This window comes from Cyanistes caeruleus, chromosome 4, assembly GCF_971803275.1.
Source record: "Cyanistes caeruleus chromosome 4, bCyaCae1.hap1.1, whole genome shotgun sequence".
NCBI classification, from domain to species: domain Eukaryota; kingdom Metazoa; phylum Chordata; class Aves; order Passeriformes; family Paridae; genus Cyanistes; species Cyanistes caeruleus.
This window is the reverse complement of record NC_141704.1, coordinates 18,095,395-18,121,359: the sequence shown is the minus strand read 5'-3', so window position 1 is coordinate 18,121,359 and position 25,965 is coordinate 18,095,395. Positions and strand designations below refer to the sequence as shown.

Genomic DNA, 25,965 nt, shown 5'->3' with positions numbered 1-25,965 from the left:
CTTGTTTTGCTTTGCTTGAGAGCACAGCTTTTGCTTTCCCTAATAAACTGACTTTATCTGAACTCACTACTCACAGAAGTAGTTTTCACACTTCTACCCTTTTGAGTCTCTCCCCCAACCCACTGAGGAGGACTCAATGAGCATGTGTGGGGCTTGACTGCCCTGTTAAAATACAACAAATACTGCAGTCACAGTGCACTTCAGCTTGAAGATATGGTTCCTTTATTGAGTGCCTGAGAAACAGCAATACATGATCTTTCACAATTTAATTATAGTAACCTGTATTTAATTGTGGTAAATAGGTTAGTAATTTGAACTAAACTATAAAAAATAGTCAAGAGACAGAAAGGCAGAAAAACAAGAGAGTAGAAAAGGAGAAAGGAAGAAAAACTTTAAATACTTCAGAAGATATTTCAAAGTCTTGTCTCTCTGGTGTCTTTGTTTTTCTCTCCTTTCATTATCTTTGGTCACTTGTCTAGATCATGGCTTTTAGAGATGTTCAGACAAATGACAGGTCCATTAGTTCCTTGAGTCCATTGATTTTCATTCTTTCTTTAAGGGCACTGTCAGGTAGGTAAAAAAATTGGTAAAGCTCTTTGGCTCTTGAAGTGCTGGCTTAACAAATTCTTTTAGAAGATGTCCAGTTAAAAGCTTTAAATCTACAGCTACAATACCATATAAGAAAATTTTGAGCCTCATGCTATTTTTTGTTTTTAATTTCTTCCTCCTTGAGTGGTAAACAAAAATAACTGTTAGAAACCGAGAAAAGTACAGACCACTGGATACTCCCTCTTTGTGGACTCTTATAGACCCGTGTCAGATTATTAGCATTTTTCTTCATTAGGCACATCAGTAAATGTATATTTTATATTATTATTATTATTGCTATTATTGTTATTATTATTATTATTATTTTAGCATCCTTGAAACCTCTGTCCCATTGGTTGAATTTGAGTAATAATTTTGAAAGTTATTAAGAAAACAGTAGCTACAGGACATGAATTTGCAACCGTGTCATATGATCATGTAAAAATAAACTGGAAAGCCAGTCTGAAGCAAATGATATTTCAAAGCTCATAGAAACTGTTTCAGATCTATCCAGCTACTTATTACAGAAACCCTTAATATTTGTTTCGGTACTCTATTCTAAGCATGTCAAAAGCGTTCTGTCCTGCCAGTATCACCCAGCTCAATTGTGTAATGTGACAACTCACTCAAGGTCAGGAAAACAGTAGTGTGTGCTCTCTAAAATACAGGGACAAGGCTGGGGAGAAAGGAAAGGGATAGGGAGACAGATTTCCAGGTTCAGGTTTGCATGGAGGCTTCTGACACTCGGGTGACTTGAACAAGTAATGTCCTGGCTTTGGTGACAGGGAGAAGCAGCATGTACTTGGAGATAAGGACTTGGTCAAATGTGACTGAACATCCCCAGGCTCAGTCTAATTGCAGTTTATTTGAAGATAACTTTTAATGCATACTTGATCACTGTTTTGTTAGCTGGAAAAAGATCTCTGTGTTTAATTTTGTCAAACCTTCTGTGTGCCCTGCAAGGTCTTGTCATTGATCCAGTCCTGATTCATAAGAATGGAATTCTTCAGTCATGTCCCAAAGTATTTTGTTGAACTTTTGATTCATATCATTGTGTAATTTTGAAATTGTATACAAAATATATATGGCTTAGGACTGTAATGATAGTTATGTCTGACTGGTCTTCCATTTAAAACTAAAGTTAAAAGTGGCTTAGTTACAGTAAAATTTGTATTCAAGTGCTCAAAAACATTAATCCTAAAATAAATAGTTAATTTAATAATAAATTAAATGAACACATGATCGGCTTTAGCACAGTAGGTGATCAATGTTTAATACACCCTTGCTAAGTTTATGTAAAGTCTAGTCACACCCTTCATTAAGATAAGTTGACAGAGAAGTTCATTTAGTTGGACAAATACCAGGATTCAAAATCCAACTCTTAATTATGTTATATTATATATGGTGAGTGAATAAGAGTGTGGACATTAGCAGTGAAAAAGACTGTGGACAAACTGATTAACTGCAATTAAAATGCTTGTGCATCTGTAAGACTATTCTGCTTGTCTGGGAATGAATACTGCTTTGATGTGCAGCAAAGCATTTACCCATAAACTAACTGTATGCAATGCACACTGTAATTAGCAAGACCCATGCTTTGTTTCAATTGCTTCAAACACTGAATTAAATGGCAAAAAATATTATGCGAATGATTGTAACATGTTCGTTTTCCTTTTCTGTTCATCATAAGTTTTGGGCAGAAAAATAATATCTCTTTGAGGAAACTGAAGATTGGAAAAGAAAGCAAGGGTTGATTTCTTACTGCACGTACTAACCTGTGTAATACCACTGAAAATATCATAGTAGCAACACTTTTATTCATAGGATCTCATGAAAATGCGATTTTCTACAAAGTGAATTATTATTAGACATGTCAAATATGTAAATGAATTTCCATTAAAACAGCATCTAATAACACAGATTGTGTCTGTTGGTGATAAAGATGTATCTGTATTACAGAAAACTGTAATGCTTTGTGAGAGCTCAAGTGTTGCATGTGTGCATATATGTGTGTGTGTGTGTACATACACTTCAGAAAAAAATCCTGGCTAGTGCAGAAATGAGGCACTAACTGCAGCTTCACAATTCAAATAAATAACAGCTATCATTGCATATAATCCTTTTGATAATGGCCACTAATTCCTTGGACAAACGAATACGACCAGTTAGATTCAAAAGACTGCAATGTAATTAAATGAAATTTACATAAGGGCATCTCCACTCCCATTTAAACTGCATGAGAAGTAAAAAATATGGAGGCAGACAGAAGTTTCTCACAAGACTCGTAGATACAGTTTTTCCAGACCTCTGCATTTAAAATAAGGTGAATAAATAAAATTCTCTGGCTAATACAAATTCACCCTGTCTGCTTGGGAGAGAGAGGCACCAGAGGCTTGTCATATCTATTGTGCATTAAGTGAAATATTTCATCACTTATTTCTGGGTAATCAAAAGAGCTTTAGCCTAAGTGTAAGTTTGTTTAATTTGTATCCTATCACTTTTATTCAAAGCAGTTCCTCTTTATCTTCCCTTTGTAATAGGAGCAATACAAGAAAATGTAATTTATGCAGGAATGCAATATTTACAAAAGTTTTTAGATCAATAAATTTAGTTTTCATGACACAATGTAAAAGCAATTTGCTGTGTTGCATGCATGAAAAATGAATTGTTTATAATCATTCTGATATTATGTTGTTCTAAATGCAAAGCTTGATGTAACTGTGCTATTAAAATATATTCCAAAGAATATCCCAGGGGTCTCTCTTGTCATTTTGGCTCAAGATGGTGCATAAATTTCCAGTTGTAAGGAAATATTCTAAGTTAATCTTCTCAGGAAGTAGCTGAATGGTCCTCGTGAGTCCTTGCAAGGCTTATAAAGACATAGTTTCAGAAAGAACTTTTTCTAGTGAGATGTGTATTATATGAATTCAAACACATAATTCTACCTATAATTAAGTGAAACTGTACTCAAAAGTCCCAAGCCCTAGAGTATTTCAATGTAGACTTCACTAATCAGAATGGAATCCTGAAAACACTAGAAATAGAACTGAAAGGGTTCATTCTGTTTGAATTTTTATTGTAAGTCAAGGTGTATTCAACCTAATTAAATATCTCAAAATAAAACCCCTTTTATATACAAAACTGGGTTTTATCTAGCAAGACACACATTGTCCTGAAAGTGAAGCAAGATCTGTACTGGCATAACTTTGGAGTGTAAGTTCTGTCTTAGTGTAATTTTACCCAATTGAAGCTGCCAATAATTAATTATTTATAATTTCCTTGCTTCATTTTGTCTACGGGATGACGCAAATAAGAAAACTCCAGTCATTTTAGAAGTGCTTCATCACCAGTGAAAAGTATCATGCAGCCAAGTATTTTCACACTTGACAATAGTGATCAAGGAAACTGATACAAATTTATATCACCAAATATCACATTGATACTGTGGACCAATAGGCTTGGGGTTTTCTCTGAAGACAAGAACTGATTCTCTTCTGTGGAATCTTCATTATAGGCTGAATATATTGGTTTTCTCAAATGCAGAACTATTCTGTGAGAGCCAAATTCAAGGAATAGATGAGCCATTACCAAAGATTATTAGCACTCCTTCTTTATCCCCCTTTAAAAAATTTAATTTTTTTTTTTTTTATTATTATTATCACAGCACTCTTTTCCCTTCCTGAAAGGTTAAAACATTTCATACATTTCATTCCTTCCTCCTCCACCCTGTAATCCTTAGTAGGCACATCTATGCCCCTTTTCTCACAGATATTCCCTCTAGCATGGATTATTTCCTTTCCCTTTAATCCTCACAGGCTGAGTTGCTGTGCTTAACAGTCTTACACAAGTTTTGCATAGAAAGCCTCTGTTTAGCTGATGTGGATCACATGGCTGCCAGGCTAGTTGGACAGAATTCAGACTGGATAAAAACTGTATATTGTGTAGCAGGGAAAAATTATTAAATTCACATTGTCATAGCAAATGAGAATTAAAGCCATTTCATTTATAAATGATGTAATTATGTGAGACTCAGAACTAGACATTCTGGGCCAACCAAAAAATCCCAGATACACACAAATTTATGAACACCTTCCTATTGCTAATCCACCAGAGTTACTACCCCCAGCTCACACTCACACAGCACCACACTTAGTAACCCCCTGGTAACTTCTTAATCCATTGATTGTCCTCTTGCTCTTGGAGACATGGTCTATCTCAATAAAACAACCAGAGATTATTTTAAAAAAAATATTAAAAAGTAAAAAATAAATACTTTAAGAAAGGGAAAGAATGGCCATTGAGAGGGAAAGAGACTTTTGTAAGTCATAACTGTCTATGTCATAACTGCTTATGAGTCATTTTATTCAAAGACATGCTGAACTGTCATTAAAAATAGTAGAAATTGAGTAATCTTATCACAAAAAAGGTCTGGTTGTAATTTATGAACTCTATTTCTTAACATACACAAACTCTTTTTAAAATCACACTTTACAACAAAATTGGAACTGTAACAAGAAACTCCTGTGTGTGAAATATGAAGTATTATTTCATACCTTATTGCACCAACAGCACTTGTCTTTAACTGCATGCCAGGCAAGGAACAATATTCTATTATTCACATCCCACAGTGTCATCTTACTTATCCCACAGTGTCTTTTGGTTCACATATTTTCCTGCATTCTCAGCATTTCACAGATCACTCTGAATACAAAGGAACAAGGCAATGCAAGTGCTCAAAGCTCCCATTTTAAGAGTCTTTTAGACCTCATCTTGCATCTAGTTGTTTTGCTGGGTTTTTTCCCCATACTTAAACTTATAAGAGTTGAAAGATTAAAAGTTTATGAACCTTTTTACAGTTTGTCCACTAACTGCTATCATTGCACAAGGCCATTTTACATGGGTCTTTGTTTGTTTGTTTGTTTTGTTTGTTTTGTTTTGGTTTTTTGTGTGGGTTTTATTTGTCTGTCTGTTTTTGAATCACAGTGTTCTGGTGTGTTGCAACACTATAAAGTGCTTGCAAGGCATTTTATCAGAATGTGCAGATGATGTGCAGGTGATAGAACTAACTTCATTCTGAAAGCCTAGTCTGAGAAATACCACCAGCCCCTGAGCACTGACATGCATCAGAAGGATGTCATATTCTGAAGTATAAATGTAAAGTGTTGCATTTAAATTTGGCATTGTTCATCTGAGTTCTCCAGATCATTTGTGGAGAGCAAATACAAATTATTTAACTTGTAAAACTTTGCAGATCTACAGGAATATAAGAAATAGCCATACAAATCTAAACTGTTTTAAGTATTCATTTTACACAATTTCAAAGAGATTTGGAGAGAAGCTGTTCATTGTGTTATTTTTTGAAACTGTGTAGGACTTATTATATCTTTGCTCAGCTCCTTCCAGATATATGTAGCTCTTTTTAAATTACTTAGACCTTTTCTCGTCTTGAAAGTTAAGTTAGAAAATATCTATTGAATTTATGGTTTTGATCTATTTCTGTGTGGTTACAGATACACAGTACTGCTGTACTTTGAGCACAGTTGTATTTAGCTGAAAACAATATGAAAATAAACTGTGAAGGTACTTCAGAAAGAACTTCTTAACATGAAAATAATATCCTGGGAGATCTGTTGAATGGAATCAGAAGCAAGATAACACTTGGATAAGAAACTAAATTGAAAGGCTTGTTAAGGCAAACCTATGTGTTGGAGTTTGGTTTGAAAAATTACAAAAGCAAGAATATTCAGACAAAATATATACTTTTGACTAACCCAAGGATCATGTAGCTGACCAGCTGGGACAGGAATGGATGATGTTGTTTATCTTATGAATGTAGGAAGAAATGTTTCAAGTAAATCATAGGAATTGGCTTGTCTTTCACACTTTAGCAATCCACAGAAGAAAACATAGAATACAGCAACAAGAAATTAATAGTATGTCCTGATTCTTTACATGAGGAATATTTTACTTTCATGGGACAGAGACAGACTTCTGTATGTAAAGCTCTCTTTTTTACCCATAACAAATTTTGGCTCATAAAGAAATAGTTACTTGGAAAGACATGAAATGCTGTATTTTAATAAACATGTTTTAAGCCTTCATTTTAAATTTTGTTTCTCTTCATATTTGATTTTGTCTTTAATTTATTTTGTCTTTAATATTATTAAGATTATTTCATCCAATATTTTAAAAAAATAATTAAATAAAGGTATAATAATGATCCAAATTAATTTCTATGCCCACTGTATTTTAAAACCAATGAGTGTAGCACCAAAGGTCAAATCCTCTGCACATTGGCAGTTGTCCACTGTGCTCAGGACTTCCTATGTCCTGAAGAATATGTCATGAAGAATAGTTCATAGAGAAACTTGACATGTTAGTCTTGGCCTAGTACAGGAGTCTCTGCAGTTTACAGTGAAACATGCACAAATGTTAGTGTCTGAGAATGATGAAGTTGAGTTTTGCTAACTATACCTAAGAATGTTATGTGCTTTAGGTGGCTCAAGATCTCAGTTATTCATGTAGCCAATGAACAAGATATTCTCAACTGATGCCTGCATGTGAACAGTTTATGAACAGAGATCCAAAGTCCCCGAACTCCAGCACTGATCATGTGCTGATGGTGGTTGCAACAGAATCCATGGAACACAATCATGAAATCATAGAATCATAGAGACATCTAGTTCTAAACCCCTGCCATGGGCAGGGATTACTGCATTAGATAGAGTTGCTCATAGCCTGGTTCAGTCTGGCCCTGAACACTTCCATGGAAGGGACATCCACAACTTCTCTGGGTCTTCTGCTGGTGTCTGATCACCCTCATAGTAAAGTATTTCCTTCAAATATAAAATCTAGACCTTCTTTCAGTCTGAAGCCATTCCTCCTTGTCCTATCACTACATGCTGTTGTAAAATGTCCCTCTCTATTTCACTTGTAGGCACTTTAGGTACTGGAAGGCTGTTCTAAGCTCTCCCCAGAGCCTTCTCTTTTCTTCTCCAGGCTGAACAGCCACAACTTTCTCAACCTGCCTTCATAGGAGAGGCGCTCCAACCTTCTGATCCTAGTGGCTCTTCTCTGGACTCTAACAGATCCACATCCTTTACTTGTTTGGTGTTCTGACCTGGAGAAATTAAGAAACAAGCTATTTTCCATGCTAGGCACATGTAAACTCTGTTTACTGAAGATTAATATCAGTCACAGTCTGGGAATAAATCTTTAGTAATAAGTAGATAAGAATTTTCAATGAATTATTATGTAATTTTTCAACACAAACTGTAAGGCTGTTAAAACTGAACTTATGCATAGATTCTGTTTCCCAGTTTTGATAGGCTGCTTTCTCAGCTGAAAAATCTTAGTGAGAGACATCTGTTCCATATTACTCAGAAATACAATAGCATAATAAAGTAATCAATAACGAGTAGCGTACACATAATTTGTGGGAAATGATATTACTCATTTTCCTTATTCAATAGTCCATTGAATTTATTACCTCTGATTTGGAAAATTCATGCTCAGGATTATGGCAGGGACTGAAGACCAGCCTTGGCTGTTTCCACTTGACTGTTATGAACACCAACAGATTGTGATGGCTGCAGCCTTAGCATTTCTTAGGTGTTTTACTTTGTATTTAATGTGATAAGAGTTTGGGTTTTTAGAGAATTTGAAAATATTTTTTTTAAAAATCCCATTTTTTCCAGATGTGAATTCTGAAGTACATGAGAGAGACAAAGCAGCAAAACAGGTAATTAATCCTACCATTCCCTCTGACAGAAATAAATTTCCAAGAAGGAGGAAGATAGCTCTGAAGATGTTGCTATGCAACTGTTTTCAAATGTATATAAATCTGTTAGTTGCTGTTTTCTGTTTATTTTTGCAGCCAGTATTCTTCAAAGGAAAAAGTAAAAAAATCTAGGCTTGGCATTGCTAAGTGTAGCCCAATGTTACCCTTTGACATTATACATATCAATTTGACATTTGATATTATGTAGGTGCTCTTTGAAACTTAGCAAGCTCACTATTGAAACAGTTTCTCTGGTCAGAAGCTGCAGCCACACCGTGGCATTGACTTCTATGACCTTTGAGGATAAAGCACAGTGAATTTGAATTAATTTCACCACAGTTACCCTTTCCCAAAGTGTATTTAGGCAGGCTCACTCAGTGTCCCCAAGCAACTCATTCAAATACCCTTTATCACCAAAATGAAACACTTTATATTTTGTAGTTTTTTTTTGGTTTTTTTGCTTGAGGGACTTCTCTGTCTCAGCCTGACCTGCCTATTGAGTACAATAATACCCTTGAACTGTCTCTCACCCTGTTTCAGCCCATATCTTTTCTTCATTTCCACAGTACAGTTGTGTTGTCTGTGAATTCCCATTACTGTTCTTGGCTGAAATCTGCAGTTTCTCAGACACTGCAGAGAGAGGCATTGAAGAGTGTAATACCAGATTTAGTGTCACTTAACTACTGAGAAAATTAAAGTATTTCTTTATTACTGCTGCTACTGCCAGCCCAGAGCGCACCGAGAGACCTCCCTTACCTCACAGGTGGAAGAAGTTTGGCTTCTGGGACTCAGGACCATCTGAGAGCTGGTGCTGCTGCAGATGGCACCAGTGTCCCTGGGACATGCTCCTGGACACCATGAGGTGGCCATGGCCAGGCTTGTCCCCCAGCCCAGCGGGGACACTTCCAGCGGGACTCTTGCCTGCTGCCCCATAGCCATGGGCCTGGCCTGGTCCCTTCCTGTCCCTGTCGCAGCCCAGCTCTCTCCCTGTGCCCTGATGGCCCTGCCGGGTGCCGTGGGCCCCTGGCTGCTTGGCCCTGTGCTGAGGCCCCTGGAGCGCTGGCTCCCAGCTCCCTGGCCTGGCCTGGTCCTCCTGCACAGCAGCCATTGCCTGAGGGCCACAGAACAGCTGGTGTTGGTGGGGGCCAAGGGACATCACCACATCCAACCCTCTTGTTCTGGCACGACATCCTGGAGCAGGGCTCTGCGCTGCTCGGCCTTGAGGGTTTTAATACCTCCAAAGGTGCAGGGGCCACAAACTCTCTCTGGCTGCCTTTGCTTTGTGGTTTACACCTGGAAGTATTTAAACATCTCATAGCCCCAGAATATGTCTGCATGCTGAATATGATGTTTAAACCTCTAACTGAATCAAATCTGAGTATTTCATCATAAGAAGTGTACCCTCCTCACTGCTGTCTCTTTAGAATTTCTTACATTTCAGACATCTACTTGCTGTGACTTCTGCCTGCCTGCTATAACATGGTCCAGAACATTTTGCTTGCCTGGAAGCCAAGAATCTCCCTCCCTGGAGGTATCATTTTGACCCCCATCTTAACCTTTTAATCTTAACCATTTCACCTCCATGGGGTGATGACACCAACAGAGATTTTTGAAGAAAATCACCATTGTGGGTTTTGTATTTTAAGAATTTGTTTCTATGGGCAAGAAACAGAAACCCTTAAAACGCATCTGTTGGATCCGTCATTTCAGAATATACAGTGAGAAAACAAACCTTACAAACCCTAGCATGGATGGGTTAAGTTACTGCAGAGCTACCAAGATGCTTCTGTATATTTAGAGCACTTAAATAAATAATAAAATCTCTAAAATCTGTATTCTACAGATTTTTAAGTGTTCTTTACTTTTCAGACTTAAATTTTTAAATTTCACTTTAGACTTGTGTCTCCCCTTCTGGATCTCTTTCCTTTCTCTAATATAATACATTACTAATAATTTTGTAGTCATATATATACACATACATATACTCATACAGATATATATATACATACATATAAACATATATCTGTTTCCTTCTTATTTCTAATTATACTATGAACTTTTCAAGACAAGATTCTTGAGCCTGCCTGAGATAGTAATAGCAAGCACAGAAGTCTGTCAGAAAGACTTGCATGGTCAAGGGAGGTAACTGTGAAAGCTGATCAAGTGGGCAGGACTTTGCTGATCTCTCTTAGTTCTTATGCTGTTGATATCTTGGTGGTGACTGTGAGTACCTTAAAACAATAAATTAAATAACATTACTGGTTCCCATCATTTAGTCTTTTCCTCTTTATTTCTCCATTAAGAAGAATTATGACTATGGGACAGTATTTTGGTATTTCTTTTGGTTTATATGTTCACAGATATTTTTTATGGATGCAAGATTAAGTGGATTTTTTATTAAAAGAAGTAAAATCACAGAAATTCACCTGATACTTGTGTGAGAGAATTTTGATGCTTTTGAGCCTGCTCTAAGCTCCACCTGAGGGACCCTTGTCCTCTGCAACCAAGGAGTTTAGGTTTATTTTCTCTGTTCCTCATTAGAAAGATTACTGATTACAGATTTCATGGCAGGGTATTAATGATCTTTTAGATTACATTTAGATAGAAACCACTTTGTAAACCAGACATTTTTCCATAAGGAAACAGTGAATAGAGTGGCAAGGCACAATTTTTACTTTAGTTTTGATAACTAGAAAATACATTGTGCAGATAAAAGCATTTTGATTGATCCTAGTAATAATTTCTCTGGATAAGTGTATTCATAGATGTTGATTTTTGCTGTAGAAGAACTTAATTTTGTTAGGAAACCCACTGAATAGACTAATTGTGGAGCAAACCATCAGACCGAAGGACTGCCGCATGGTTGGGAAAATCTGCAAAGCTGTTTTATCAGTTAAGTAGTTAAAGATATTCAATGGAGTTAGACAATAAGCAATTAGTGTGGCTGTGAAGAGTAAGGTCCTTGTACTAAAATTCACATTGTCTTCCCACTTTTGCCATCTTTGTTAGATGAGCAAAAGAAAACAAGAAAAATCCCACAAAAACATCCAAGTCTCCTCCCCACAAAAAAAAAACCAACCCCAAAACCCCAAATCTCTTAGTGAGAATAGCAGGAAATATATATATCTTAATACTAGTCCTTTTCCCCTCCAGTTAAATTCTGGTTATTATAGACAGTCTTTCATCCAAATAAAAATTTAACACTTTTTTCTTACCTTTATTTTCAGTTTTCATAAATATTGATCTCATATGTCACTACAACAAGTGAAAAACAAATTAAAATGAATATTTTTCAGGAACTCTTAGACGAGAAGAAGCTATAGATCCTGAACAAGTCCAATGTGGCCCAAAGCACCAAACCTATCTCTCTGATCTTCTGGGCTCTGGGAAAATTTTTAGCTTCAGAGCATCTGCTTCTTGTCTCTTTCTTACCCTCTCAATCCTCACCCAAAATCAGCCCAAACCCTCAAGTGTATAGCTTAAAGTAGAGATTGTTCTTATCATGTGTGCTGCAGCCATAGGAAAGGAACAGACTTTATCACTAAAGAGAACTTGGGAGATACCACTTATGTTTTTGACATGCTTCTCGTAAAGTCAATGGGAAAATTTTCCTCTATCTGCAGGAAGAGGATCTATCTACTTTGAATACTCTCACAGGTGTTCAAGATGCAAACAGGTGAACAAAGTTTTTTTAATGATTATTCTGTTCTTCCTGTGGAAGTAATTTGTACAATAAAGAATGTCTTCATGTGTTACAAAACTTTCACCTGTTTATTTTCATCAGCAAAATTTGAAAATATTTATTTTCCATTTTAGCAGCTTCAGGTAATACCAAATAGAAAGTTTTCTTCAAATTACAAGATAATGGCTCATCCTGGGAGCAGTCCAAGGTGTAGTCTTTGAGTCTTTTCATTCTTTTTTGAAAGATGCTATAAACCTTTAATTTTATCACAAGTATCAAGATATTCAAAGTATAACAGATTATAGGTAATTATTAAATTTTTAAATTATGATTAATATTCCTATCCTTTTTTTTGCCGTGAATCTGTGTCAGGTGGTTATTCTATCTTTTCTGTTAGGGAGGTTATATTTAAGAATAGAATTGGCTTATATGACAGCAAGTTACTGTTTCCTGAGCCAGGGGATTTCTTGTTATCCTGTGTTTCTCTGATTCTTATACTCTGTTCCAAAAAGACATTTTTCTTTCTGAACGGAGTTTTGGAATCTGTTCGTCAGCCAGGGTCTGCAAAAAGCTCCTTATCTTAAACAAGTTTTCCCTGAGATATTGCTTAAGTCTGTGTAAAGGCACATAGCACTGAAGCTGTGAATGTCCTCTGCTCCCTCAAAGGATACTAGGGCTTGTAAAACATGGATTTATATGTAACACCTTTGGAATATTACTCTGTGCAGAACATAACAGCATCAGTTTTTCCTGTGAGTGAAACTGGTAATAAAGTCTCAGAGAGGTAAATTTCTTCCTCCAACTTCCATAAGCTCCTGCCTTTGATGTCTTTTCTGAACTGCTTACATTAACTTCAATTGCAAATCCAGCTCATTATGTGCTTTGAGCTATTCACTTCAACAGAGCCTTTTGATTAACCAGAATCTGAGAGTGTGACTCTCCCTGGTGTTCCCTAATTCATGGTAAGCATTAAAAACAATGCTGCTGCTGTAAATGACAGTGGATCTGACAAAGCTTTTATACACATCAGTTACCTACTACTGCAGGCCTTGTTTGAAATGCCTAGTGCTTAACAACATTCTACTATGCAGCCTTGTGTCACACTGTAAAGGGAGCATCAGGATGACTGCACAGATGTTCCTGCAACCCCTACAAAACGCAGGCCTTTACCACAGAGACCACCATTCTCCTTAATGGATTCTGTGCATAATAAATACAGACTTAATGATGAATATCTAAAATCACTTAGGGTGATAAGGCTATTTTTCAACCTCTGCATGTTGTTAAGGGAGAAAATTGAGAGACATATGCATTTAAGCTACAGAGGGAAAACTGCTAGTTTCCTGTGTGTGCAGAACATTTTCAAACTTTATTTGCTTTTATAAATATTTGTTACCAACTGAACATCTTTGAAGGATTAGACATTGGCAGTCATTCTAAATAGATAAGCCTATTTATGATACAAACAAGGAGATGGTTAATACTGTTCTATTTTTCTATCATATTGTGTTATACTTACCTTGGAAGAATTTGTTCAGCCAAACATTAAAATAAAGTGTGAGAAAAGCTGGAAAATTTGAAAATTCTATTCTGTTGCAAACACTGAAGTTTTTATTGTGAGAGAAAGTAATTGATAAAATGGTTATATCAGTAATTGGATTAGAAATGGAAATATTTATACTGTAAAAGAACAATATTACTTCAATTTATTTAATTTAAGAAATGTGATGTAAACAATAGAATATGTAAAAAATGCCAGATAATGTGTTGTGACACAAAGTGTCATATTTTATTTCAGCATATTACTTTTACTTGACATAATGCACAATTGATGTGGTTTAACCATTAAAGTACATTAAATTAGCAAAAAAATGTGCACATTTTGACTTTATTGAACTAAGAGTGTTTCATAAGGTCAAAATAAAATATGTTAACACTAGCAGAATGTGCTACTTCTGTTATTTATTTCTTGTGCCTTTAAAAATTACTCAGGTAAAAACCTTCACTTCCCTCAAATCATCATTTTCTAACATGATGCAGCAAAACCTTCTCTAGCAACAGTGAAATACATGTGAGGACTGTTAGGTTAATGAGCCTCATTTCCTTTGTCTTTATCCAAGCAATATCCAGCTGAGGATCTGTCCTAACATTCTTCTCCATCCTCTTGTCAGTCAATGCTTTTCCTTTCATCTTGATGTTGGGAAAGCTAGGTCATCTGAGCTTTACATTTTGGATTTGGTCACTCTGATCTCTGTCACAGCGAATCTCTTAGTCACACGCCAGCTGCTGAGAAAACTGTCTGACACTCTCATAGGTCTTTCTTTGATGTCTGACATTTCCACTTCCCCAGAGGAATGCAGTTGTCATGAGAGGTCATGATCAGGGAGGCTGGGAGCATCCATTAGGTTGCCAAGGGCAGTCTCATGCTGGCCTTTAAAGAGCAGGACTGGAACACTGAGCCTCAATTGTATTCAGCTGGGAGCCAGCACTGAGAGCAGGGATGCGAGTGATGCACTTTTGATGGTCAGGTCTGCCAAGCACTTACAGGTCGTTGCATTCTGCAAAACATGAATATCTGGAAAGAGAAGGTGAAGAAAAAATAAAGACCTGAAACATCTGATTATATTCTAGTGATCTAGCTGTACTGTCAGGGTGCCCTTGAGAGATAAAGCCCTGGGGAGGGGAGCAGGGACTACCGGGGTGGCTCATACAGGCTGGTTAGTCAGGGGCTTCCCCATGCAGGGTCTGTCCCAGCCAGTCAGGAGCAGGAAACATGCGGGATGCCGGGGCAGCGCCAGCATCAGGAATCAGACATGGTCTGAGGTAGGAGTGGGATGTGGGCCCATGGGCTGGGCAGGGAGGGCTGTGGAGACTGCCCTTCTGCAGCATTTCTGGGCAGGGAGAGATTCCAGGGGGCTGGAATGTGGTCCTGGAGCATGGGCAGGATGGGGGGAGCCACAAACAGAGCTGGGCAAGGACAGTCAGGACTCTTGGTGGCCTCCAGATGCTAAGAGTACAGTACTGGGATCTGTTACTGCAGGTAACTCTTATGAATTGTAAATCTTTATCAGCTGACTGTTAGAGGAGAAAATGAAGCTTTAAATCAATGATAAAAATTTTCTTTTTCCTGCAAACAGACCTGAGGGAATTTGACAAATATAGGTGAAAATGAAAAGAAGGCTTTCATTAGTACCATCTAGATGTCCATAAGAGAGATACCCAAATAGTCTAAATAACATCCAAGTTTGGTCTTGGACCAGAGACCATCAAGCATTCTCTTCAGAATTTTAACTGAAACATAAATTAAGACAATGCACCAGACATCTATGAACTGCCTATCAGACACTGAGATTCAGCTGTGGTTTGAAGATCACCCTCTGAAGATGATTGTTTCCAAAGAGCAGGTGGTAGTTTTACAAAATAAGGGTTCCTAGGATGTACAGGAAGGACACACACAACTGGAATTTTGTTTTCTTTTCTTTCTAATAGTTTTATTAAAATATGAGAGACTATACTCAAGAGCATTTTGTACAATCTCTTAATGTGATACAAAATGAAAACAAAGTTTCCAAGAAACCAGCCTAAGCTGGTTTCTAACTTCAGTTGGTGGTAAGTATAGACAAAATCATTTTCAGGGAAAGTTAGCCTTTCTGTACTTATTTCAAGCAAGGGTAATTGGGCTTCATGCAGAGTAAGACAAGGGAAGCTGGCAAGGTTCCCTTCACAATGCTACTACCCAAGAGATACGCTGTTCCTTGTTTGATGCGGAATAGCTGTTATCTCTGTGGAAACAAATACGTGTTATATTCGCGTACAAGTAGGAGTTCAGGAAACTCATTTAAAGTTGTCCCTGTGCTTTAAAAGGGAAATATTGATCTATTTTAAACTTTCAAAATTAAGTTGACTTTAATGGCAGTGATTTTAGTTCACATGGAAAAAAAATTATTTTGAACAAGGTTTGAATACCTCTTTGTTGTCAATAATTTATAGTTTATAACTGAAATATACTTCTATATTTAATGCTCAGAATAAATTTGGGATCCTTAACAAGAAAAAAGAACAAATTTGAGGAGTGAATAGTACACACTGTTAATATGATACAAAGACCTTAGACCCTGGGGAACTATTTTTCAATTCTAAAAATATCAACAAGGCCGTGTGATCTAAGAGTTGTAAAGGCAAAATAAATCTAAGAGCTTGGAACTGACTTTCTAGTCTTCAAGAATATAAATTGCTGCAGCTTCTTGAGTTGACATTTATTTACCATTTTGCAGTATAAGAAAGAGCCTCAAGATTAGAACAAAGAAAATTAAATTATGTTCCTGTTCCTTTGGCTACTGGGAGGATTGTGTTTTAGAGATAGCTTTAAAGGTGCATGGTCACTCTTAAAGGCCAGTACCTCACTTAATGTAGTTTATTCATATATGAACTGTCATGGAATCAGTCAGCCAGAACTAAAGAAATTGATCAGTTTTGTTGCCTGATAAATAATTACTTATTCCTGAGGAACATTTAGAAATATAAATAGCATGTAGATGACATTGTCACTTTGGGGGCTGAGAAGAACTTCATATTAAATTCCGAAGTCCAGCTGAGGATGCAGCTAAGACGTGCAGCAGTTCCACATCCGAAGCATCACTGCTTTAAACTAGGTGAGATTTTCCACAAATAACACTATAATGAAACAAAGATAATTTACTGAATTCTGGCTAGACTGAGTTTCTGTCTACAAAGATTCATTGTAACTGTTTAAAATGTTAAAAGCCCTAACCATATTTTATTAATTCTGCTTTAGGTAGAAATTCTGTATAATATTTAGGCAGGTGTTCTGACCAAGTAAATATCTGAGCAAAGATAAGGGGGATGAGATGGTAATAAAATACATAAGGTTCTTAAAAGGATTGCTGCATAGCTTTGAATTTATACTAAGCATTTAAGTAATAAAAATTTTATACTCAGGTTTCAGGCCTGTAAGAGATAACAGTTTTCATAGCTGTTATAGCTGTTTCACTGACAGTGATTGATCCAAAATACACAATTTATTTTATCCTGATACAAAAATATATTTTGTTTCTTACAAGTCTTGCTGAATTTATTAATATTTTTTTTTCTTCTGTTCTGTCAAGTTCTTATAACCTAAATTTCCCTGAGAGAAGACAGACTGTGAGATGAATATGTTAAAATTACAAAATAAAGCATGGAAGTGGAAAATATTAATTAAGTGTTAGAGAACTGACATATCATAAAAAATTAGTATGAAAAATGAGTAATACGAAAAGAAGCTTTGTGCAGCATGAAGTAATTTGAGTGTTTTGAACAGGGATCAGTGCCAGAAAATTCTAAATCCTAATAATAATGTAAGGAAGATTTAGAAAGAAATGGTCTCTGAAACTGGGAACCACAGAAATTTACTTTTTCTGTTATGCTATTAAATGTTGAAAACTGTGGTAATTCTGGTTTTGAAGACTGGTTTGCTACTGAAAAATGTGGTGTTTTAATTTAATAGCTGATTTTTCTGGGAAAGGCCAGCCAGTCAGCAGCTGCAACTCCTCCCTCTCCACTGCCTCAGAAGAGAGGGCCTTTCCATGCTGAAATGTGGGGACAGGAGATGACTCCCTGCAAAAGAGCTTTTTCAGTGCCTCTCCCAGGCATCCTCTGGGATGGTGGTTGCAATCACACAGTGACTCACTGAAATCACAGGTGTTTTCTACAAGTCCAAATCTGTTAAACATCTATTTAAACATCTATTATATCTACTTAAAACAGTTTCCAAAACCATGTGAGAAGCACAACTTACACATCCCTGTAGCACATCTTAGGATATGAGCTTTGCAATGAGCTAGGAAAGAGCACAATCACAGTTTTATTGTCTGTGTGCCAGAAAATATTTTGATACTGTTCTTTATATTGCTGCCATACTTGATGCTTATTTAATAGGAGATATAAAGCCTAATCAAAGGTAAGCATAGCACATCTTGGGCAGATGTCTCATTTTGTTGATTGCTGAGGAGAGTTCTTGGGTAAGGCAAGCTACTTCAGTCACTCTGGAAGAGCAATTACCTTGAGCTGCAGTCATTCAAATGGGGCTGTAGTGCTAGATCACATAGGTGGTTTAGGAACAGGAAAAAATTGCTGTGTCAGGAACAGACTAAATGAGCCTTCAGCCCAGAATCATGTCTTTGATAGGAGCCATCTCTAGAAAAGATTATAAGAAAAGACTTCATATGGAGTGGTGCTTCCTTTGATAAATGCCCTTGCTTTGGAGAAACTGTACTGCAAGTATTTCCTGAGGTGAAAGCTGTTGCTGCATCTTTTGAATAACAGTCCCTAGCACACTTTTCATCCATGATTTGTGTTACTGTCTTTGCAAGCATTTATACCTTTGACATGCACAGCACTTCATGGCAATGTGTTCCACAGGTTTATGACCTGTGTGGAGAAGTTTGCTTCCTTTGTTCATTGCAAACCTTCAGCTTATTTAACAGGAGGGTATAAAGCATAACCACAGATCAATAGTGCAGAGACACAGAGCCATAATGGAGCCTCCTAGATACAGCTGAGTGAAAATAAGGTAGAAACTTAGAATATGATTAAGTGATTCTTGTCAATATAAATCACCTATTCTCTCCCAAATTAATATCCCTAAGGAAAACAGTATCAAAAAATAGATTGAATCATGTTAAACACAAAAATACACTAGGTCAAATATCTTTCTTAAATGATCCTATTGCCCTCCTACCTAAGCTAACAGAAAGATCTCTTAGCAGCCCAGAACTCTAAAATTCTTGTGATTACTGTTACAGCCTTATTTGTAATTTTAGTAGAAAAATTTGAGTTCTCTGCAGCTCTAGGGGTAATTGAGCTCTTTTAGTATCTTATTATGGAGGCAAATAAATCAAATGGGACTAATAAATCAAGCCTACAAACCACATTTCTCACCAAAGGTCTACCAAGGCAAGGTTTGTGGTAGAGTATATAATTGCTCCTTCTTGTGTAATTGAGTGTGAACTCTGAGACTGTCTGAATGTGTGCAGTAGGACTCTGAGCTGTTGTAAGAAGAGGATGCAGCAACAGCTCTTTCAGATGATGGCTCATGGTAGCTTGGACATTCTTCTGAAAACTGGTGGTTTACTGATTCAAGAAAGTTTGTTGTTTTTTTTTTTAAACTTGCTTAGAAAAAGGTATACTTTCAGAAGCCTATGTGAAACTCTTAGAACATGGTGAAAGTGTCTCTGTGTATGGACAGAAAAGACATCTCCTTTCTAGTACTGAAGAAATAACTGAGGTCCCTCTCCAGTCTGCTGCTTAGAATCTTGTTTCCTTTAGAGTTCTCTTTTACAAAAATTGTTTGCTTGAGCTGTGAGCCTGAGTTCATAGTTAGTATGTATTGATATTTCTCGCACCTAGTTTTCAAAGCTATAAAAGCAACAGCATTACAATCAAGCTGCTGCATTTTCCAGGGCTTGACAGAATGGCATTTCTCGCACCTTAGGCCTAAGCTTTTGAACTTGAATGTTCCAACTTTCTAAATGGTGACAAAAGTGAGTAACAAAGAAAATTTTGCAAGAGAAGCAATAAGTTACACTCAACATTCCTTGGTGTCTATTCAATCAGGATCTTCAAACACATCAACTCACTGATCTTTCACTTTGTATTTTCTAGTAGTGGCAAAATGGAAGGTCTTTGCTGTCAGCATTAGTAAAGAATAGAAGAATAGGTAGTTATGCTTGCATATTTATCACAACTGTAGTAATTTTAAAAGTGTAGCAATATTTAGTAAAAGACATGTTTACCATAAAAACTTTTTTCTTACATTTCATTAATTACCTCAGGCACTTCAGGAAAAACTATGTAAAAGAGCAAGTTTTTGAATTTTGATGAGATTCGTATAAAGGCAAGTTATGGTTGCCTCTATAAAAGGAGAGAGAGAGGAGGGAGAAAAGCTTTGAGGAGTTTGCAAACAAAAACCCTTCTCCCTTTTTTTCTTCCATGTTGGATCTTTGTTTAATTCCTAAACACCTAGTATGTACCATAATGGTTATTATACAAACACATGCTACTTTAAGTGCAAATGACAATATTTATAATCTTAAAACTAAGGGGTTCTCCCATTTAAAGACAATGTGATTTTCCCATCACATGCTAAGTACATCTAACAGACTGTCTGTGACATCTGAATATGGAGAGAGATTAAAAGTAAGGTTTTCTTACAATTATCAAAAGAATCTGAAATCGTATTTGTTGTCTAATATACTGTTTTTATTAGTATTGTAGCTACTACTCTTTGGTTTTCCTTATCCAACTTCAGTTCTTTTAGTAAATTGTTATCTCAACCCATAACCTCTGCCTTTTTGTCTCTTTCTCACCAGAGGGGGTGGGGGGAAGGGAGTCCCTTACTTGGAGCATAATTTACAGCTGGTTTTAAACCACAAACATTTTAAACTTAAATGTTTTCTATTTTTTATTTTAAATAAAATTCTGTAAGAAACTATTGGTGCTAATTAAATGTTAACTAAAAAAAAAAAATAATTGACAAAAGCTTAAACCCCATGTTTGGGTAATAAGAAGGTCTATTTCACTGATACTATTAATTATCAATTGTAAAATACATTTTATCTGCAAAGAGTGCTGTATTATGAGAGCTGATGTTTGGAAGCTTGTGCTAGTTACATTCAGATTCTTAAAAATGCACCTTTTAATAATGAGGATAACTAACCAGTGGTAGAAATTAGGAATGTGGTATATTCTCAGCCTTTAAATCAACACTGGATGGCATTTAAAGAGGTACATTGTGTCTTACACGGAAAGTATAAGATTGATATAGGAATCAGTGCATAATTTGTCTGCTGTAAAAAAAATTAGAATAGCTTATAATATTTTCCTTTTTTTTAACTTAGGTAAACTAAAAATTAATAGTTTTAGATTATTAATTAATTATTAATAATAAACAAGGGGTTTGTTTAATCTTAATTCTCAGTTACGGTACTCAGTATGAGTTGCTGATCAGAAAGTCCAAGTCCAATTAGAGTTTAATAAAATGCAAGTTAGAGCACTGCTTTCAGATTTTGGGATTCTCCTGTATCATCATTAAGGTCAATGACTGAAAATATTTTGATATATGTAGGATCATACTCATTGGAATGGAAAGGTTGTCATCTTTGCTTAATAATTTTTAGCTATGTATTTGAATCTATTTTTAAATTTTTCATGTTTCTATCTCCTCATCTTTCCTCTATAGGAAAGACAGTAATTTTTGGTTCTAGTGAGTATGCCTGCTTTAAGGACTTAATGAAATCAATTCAACAGATGGCCCAAATCTAGGATCCCTTTTTGTGATGTCTCAGCTGAAGGAAAATGGGAACCAATGGCATAGGAATCTTAAGTCCACAACATGTGACTTCAAATACATGACACACAGGTCCTGAATAGCTCTTTGCAAAGAATATTTTCTACTTTCAGAGAGAACAAGAGAATTATTTATTTTTTCCAGACTTTGGATATCTTTGGTGACTGTGTAACAGGCAGCACTGGGAATCATTTAAGCATTTTAAGAAGCTTTTAAGAAGCATTTCCAAATCATTGCACTTGTCTGTTATCATGTCATAAGTGCAGATGGGATACATGAAGACAATAGGCCAGGTTTGATAATGCTGAAGACTATGTGTGTGTGAAACCTATTTAAAGTGAATAAGTCCTTGAGGTGTCCACTTTTTTCTCCCTTTTCAGGTGTACTATGCAGTTTCCCCAGTGTCCAGTTCTGGGTAGACATGGAAAACCTGACTTTCAGACTCCTCTTTATGGACATGTAGGTGCAGCTAGAATGTTTGAAAGGAATGGCTGCAATAGAGAGATGACCACAATCTAATAGAAAGCTGGACTGATGAATAGTAAAGCAAAAAGAGCATGGTCATTGAAAAGTTCCAGAGTGAATTGGAGAAATTCCTTCAGTTTGAGTAAGTCCTGAAACAAAACTTGTCTTTGTATTTTTCCAGACAAAATGATATTCTGTACATCATTTTCATGAACTTGCACAGGAACAATGTAATTCCACCCTGCTTCACTGTGGACAAGGAACAGTTCATTTATTGAATATAAATTCTCCTTTTTGCTTGAAAAATGTCTGTGGCTATGTCACATTTTTGTTCCAATTTAAAATATGTGTACAAACTTACCTAGTCCCAAGAAATGTGAATGAAATTAAAGTGAATTTTCTATTTTCATCAGACTTGATCAATTAATTTATTATAAAGTTAATATGAATGGTTTGAATCACTTGGTAATCTGACCAGGGAACTGAAGGGAAGATTCTATTTACAATAGTAAGTTAGAAAAATCATTTTTAATACCAGGTAATATTTTTATGGCTAAGAAACTCTGTTGGTGCAAAGAAAGAAGAAGGAAACTTCATGTTCATTGCAAGCCAAGCAAGTCAAAGTCCTGTATCTGTTTATTCATTTGTTAATCAGCTCCTGCCCCTATTGATCTACAAACATGCATGCACGAATACAAATATTTATAATAAGTGAGACAAAGATGCACTGCAGAGTGAGCTTATGGTCAAGACACTTTTGATCTTGACTATTTCTCATGAGAGAATTGTATTTTTCCAGCTGTTGTTAAGAAAGACAAAACAATGTAATACTACATTTATACAAGATCTATTGCCATTAAAATTATATTAATAACTAAATGAATTCTGCTGCTTTTTTAGTTATATCATTCAAGAATATAAGAATGCAAATTTGTCAAATATTTAGCTTAAATGTATTTAAAATTAACAGTGAATTTTCCTTCCTATTTCTTAGCACTTCATGATGCTTCCAATTGCCAGCTAAACATGTGATCCATACTAATAACAGAAATTTGTCGACCTGTTAGTTAAAATTCTACTGCTACTGGACCTTTCTCTAGGGAGAACACTATTCAACAAAATCAGAAGCTACCTCATGTTAAGGAGATAATTGTACCCAAACTATCCACTTCAGTTCCCTTCCTCAATAAAAGTGATAATATCCTAATACATAACACTTGAGAATAGAAATTGAATAATCACTTATAAATTTATCCACAGCTGACAGTTTTATTAATCTCTGTAGCTGTTGTCATTTGATAAAGAACAACATATGATAAAAATTCTTCAAATTACCTAATTAGGCATTCTGCAGCAGAAGCTCTGCTATTATAACAACCAGTAATCAGGTAGTAGACTAAAACAATAGCATTTGTCTTGAAAAGCTCTTTGAGAAGCTTCCTCATTTATGATGATCTAACTATAATCAAGGAAAGAATAATGATTCATAGTCAATGGCAATATTCTGGCATGTATATATCACTGCTAACAGATGAAGAAAAATCCTTGTGTTTGACAGGAAATCCCTCTTCCAAAAATACCCCGGAGCACATTTGTTGCAGCATACACAGAAACATACCCTAGAACCTGAAAGCAGTCTTCATCAGAAGAGCAAGACTTGGAGGAACAAGATCAAGACTTTCTTTTGTCTTTTGAAGGAGAAACTTAACTAATTTCAGTAGAGATATCCAGCGGAAAGATTTTAATGCAATTCTTTCCAAATATTATTAATGTTTGAATCAGGCATGTTTTTTGTCTAATGGGGATGGTTTTTATGAGGTAATTGGTTGGCATCTTAGTATGACTTAGTTGCCAAATGTTAGGACAAAACAGAACTTTGGTTCTTTGTCAAACTGTGACTAAAAATGTTTATTTCCTTCAGCTGACAGTAAATGGAGCCTAGGCTAAGAAGTTAACACTGCAAACATCTGATGTTAAGTGTGATACTTCCGGAATATGTTATGCTGGTGGTATATATCGTTTTATCTCATTGTCAGAGAGTCACAGATATTATTGTCCTTCAATTGATAATTAAATACTGTGGGAGTGAAATGAAATCACTACAAAGTTTTGAAACTTTCATAAATCTGCTTTTTTATGTTGTTTCTTTAAACTTGCCTTTGTTTGCATACATAGCCTCTGCTTTTCTTATTATACTACCTTTATCTCAGACAGTGAGATTTTAAATCTTATTTTTTCCTGTCCTCTTGGGGAAGGGAGTGAGAGATGGAGAGGTTGGGATTTCTGGCAGACAGCCAAAGTCAGCCCAACACTAAATCAAAAGCTATATGAGGGGAGAGCAGTGGGTATTTTCTGTCTTTAGTCAAGCCTTTGACACTGTCTTCCATAAGATCTTCATAGAGAAGCTGCTCATATGTGGGCCGCAGGAGCAGGCAGGGAGGTGGATTAAAAACTTGCTTGACCCTGGAGGTGGAAATGAGCAGCACAAAATCTAGATGGAGACCAGTGAGCAGCGGTGTTCCCCAGGGATCAACACTGAGCTCAGTCCAGTTTAATGTCTTCATTAATGATCTGGATGGGGGGCTGTGTACCCTCAGCAAGTTTACTGATGACACTAAACTGGGAAGAGTGACTGATTCACCAGAGAATTGTGCTGCCATAGAAAAAGAACCTCAATAGACTAAAGAAATGGGCTGACAGTCATGAAATTTCATGAATGTCATGAAATTCAGCAAGGGAAAGAGCGAAATCCTTCACCTGGGGAGTAACAAACCCATGATCCAATATTTGTTGATGACTAGAAGCTGGAAACATCTTGGAAGAGGAAGACCTGGGGCTCCTTGTGGACACGTGGTTGAACATGAGCCAGAAGTGTACACTTGTTGTAATGAAAAATAATGGTGTCCTGAGCTGCATGAGGAGAATTACTCACAGTAGACCAAGGGAAATGATTCTGCTCCTTTTTTCAGAGCTGGTGAGGTCACACCCAGAGTTTTGTGCCCAGTTCTGGGCTCCCCAGTACAAGAAAGATGTTGACATACTGGAGATAGTCCAGTATGCCTCCGCCACAAAGATAATAACAGGACTAGACCATCTCTCCCGTGATAAAGGCTGAGAGAGCTGGGACAGTTTAACCTTGAGAAGAGAAGGCTCAGAGGGGTCCTATTTGTGTATTTCTGTGGGGAGGGTGTAAAGAAAGCTGAGCCAATCTCTTGTCAGTGGTGTCCAGTGGTAGGACCAGAGGCAATGTGCTCCAACCATTCCATTCCATTCCATTCCATTCCATTCCATTCCATTCCATTCCATTCCATTCCATTCCATTCCATTCGTTCAGAGGTTCCATCTGAACATCAGGAAACACTTTTTCACTGTAAGTATGCTTGTTTGTGAGCTGCTTGTGTGACTTCAAAGTGTGGTCAAGTAATTTCTTTCCTAATGTGTGTAATTCAAGAATTTATTAAAGAACTATATAACAAGGGCTAGAGATCCACTTATTTGTTTGTGTATATCAATTAAAAAAGTTCAAGTGGTCAATCAATTAATTAATATCCGAGTCTGGTTAGTGTTTCTTTAGTCTTTCTCATGAGAAGTCCTTGGTTCTGTCTTTGTTCTCATTGATCTCATTAGATTCCTTTAAGCAAACTGAACTCTTTGAACATCTGGATCAACAGGATAGATATCCTTTACATTGTCTAACATCATTTTCAGACATAATGCTTTTCTTTATACTCTTGAAATACTTTGCTCACTCTTGCAATCTGACAATGCTACAAAAGGACTGCCAAGACATGAAGCTGAAAAGATACAATTCAAAGATTTTTTTTTCTCCAACACACAAAAATGTTTTCATTTTTGTGTAATATTCAGGACAGGTAGTATGTATCAATATCTTAGTATTCTATATTTAATTGTATTGATGTTTATGTGTTTATTTCCTTCTTAATTGTAATTCTATGAATATTTCCATTTTTCTTTCTAATTTTGGCTAGAGTTTTTGGCAGTTTCCTCTATGCCACAACACAGTAAATTGGGACATTTAACAGTAGACTCCAAGAGTTTCAAAATATGCCTTTTAGCACATTCAGAAGCATATTGTGCCCTTTG

At 36.2% G+C, this 25,965-nt stretch overlaps 1 protein-coding gene across 4 annotated transcripts; it reads right to left on the bottom strand.

Annotated features, from left to right (window-relative positions):
• Nucleotides 1-2,388: 2,388 nt before the first annotated feature.
• On the bottom strand, nt 2,389-11,987 carry LOC147653453 (uncharacterized). Of its 4 annotated transcripts, none has more exons than XR_015286174.1 (4): nt 11,801-11,879; nt 11,584-11,623; nt 8,899-8,998; nt 4,886-7,708 (listed from the first exon to the last, which is right to left on the bottom strand). XR_015286174.1 is itself a non-coding variant. In XM_086886879.1 (3 exons), the coding sequence occupies exons 1-3, from the start codon at nt 9,305-9,307 to the stop codon at nt 7,608-7,610; spliced, it is 384 nt and encodes a 127-aa protein (XP_086743005.1). In that variant the 5' UTR covers nt 9,308-9,314; the 3' UTR covers nt 4,586-7,607. The 4 variants fall into 4 exon arrangements, 1 of the variants encoding a protein (XP_086743005.1); XR_015286175.1 differs by lacking the exon at nt 11,801-11,879 and adding an exon at nt 11,952-11,987 and having other exon boundaries at nt 4,930-7,708; XM_086886879.1 differs by lacking the exons at nt 11,584-11,623; nt 11,801-11,879 and adding an exon at nt 9,125-9,314 and having other exon boundaries at nt 4,586-7,708.
• Nucleotides 11,988-25,965: the final 13,978 nt, after the last annotated feature.

What these genes read in the sequence shown, in the direction of transcription:
- LOC147653453 (XM_086886879.1), bottom strand. Translation starts at nt 9,307, where the DNA reads ATGGCTATGGGGCAGCAGGCAAGAGTCCCGCTGGAAGTGTCCCCGCTG. An exon ending in AAACTTCTTCCACCTGTGAG is followed by an intron (nt 8,999 to 9,124) that starts GTAAGGGAGGTC and finishes CTCTCTCTGCAG; the next exon opens with TGTCTGAGAAACTGCAGATT. An exon ending in AAGATATGGGCTGAAACAGG is followed by an intron (nt 7,709 to 8,898) that starts GTGAGAGACAGT and finishes TAATTTCTCCAG; the next exon opens with GTCAGAACACCAAACAAGTA.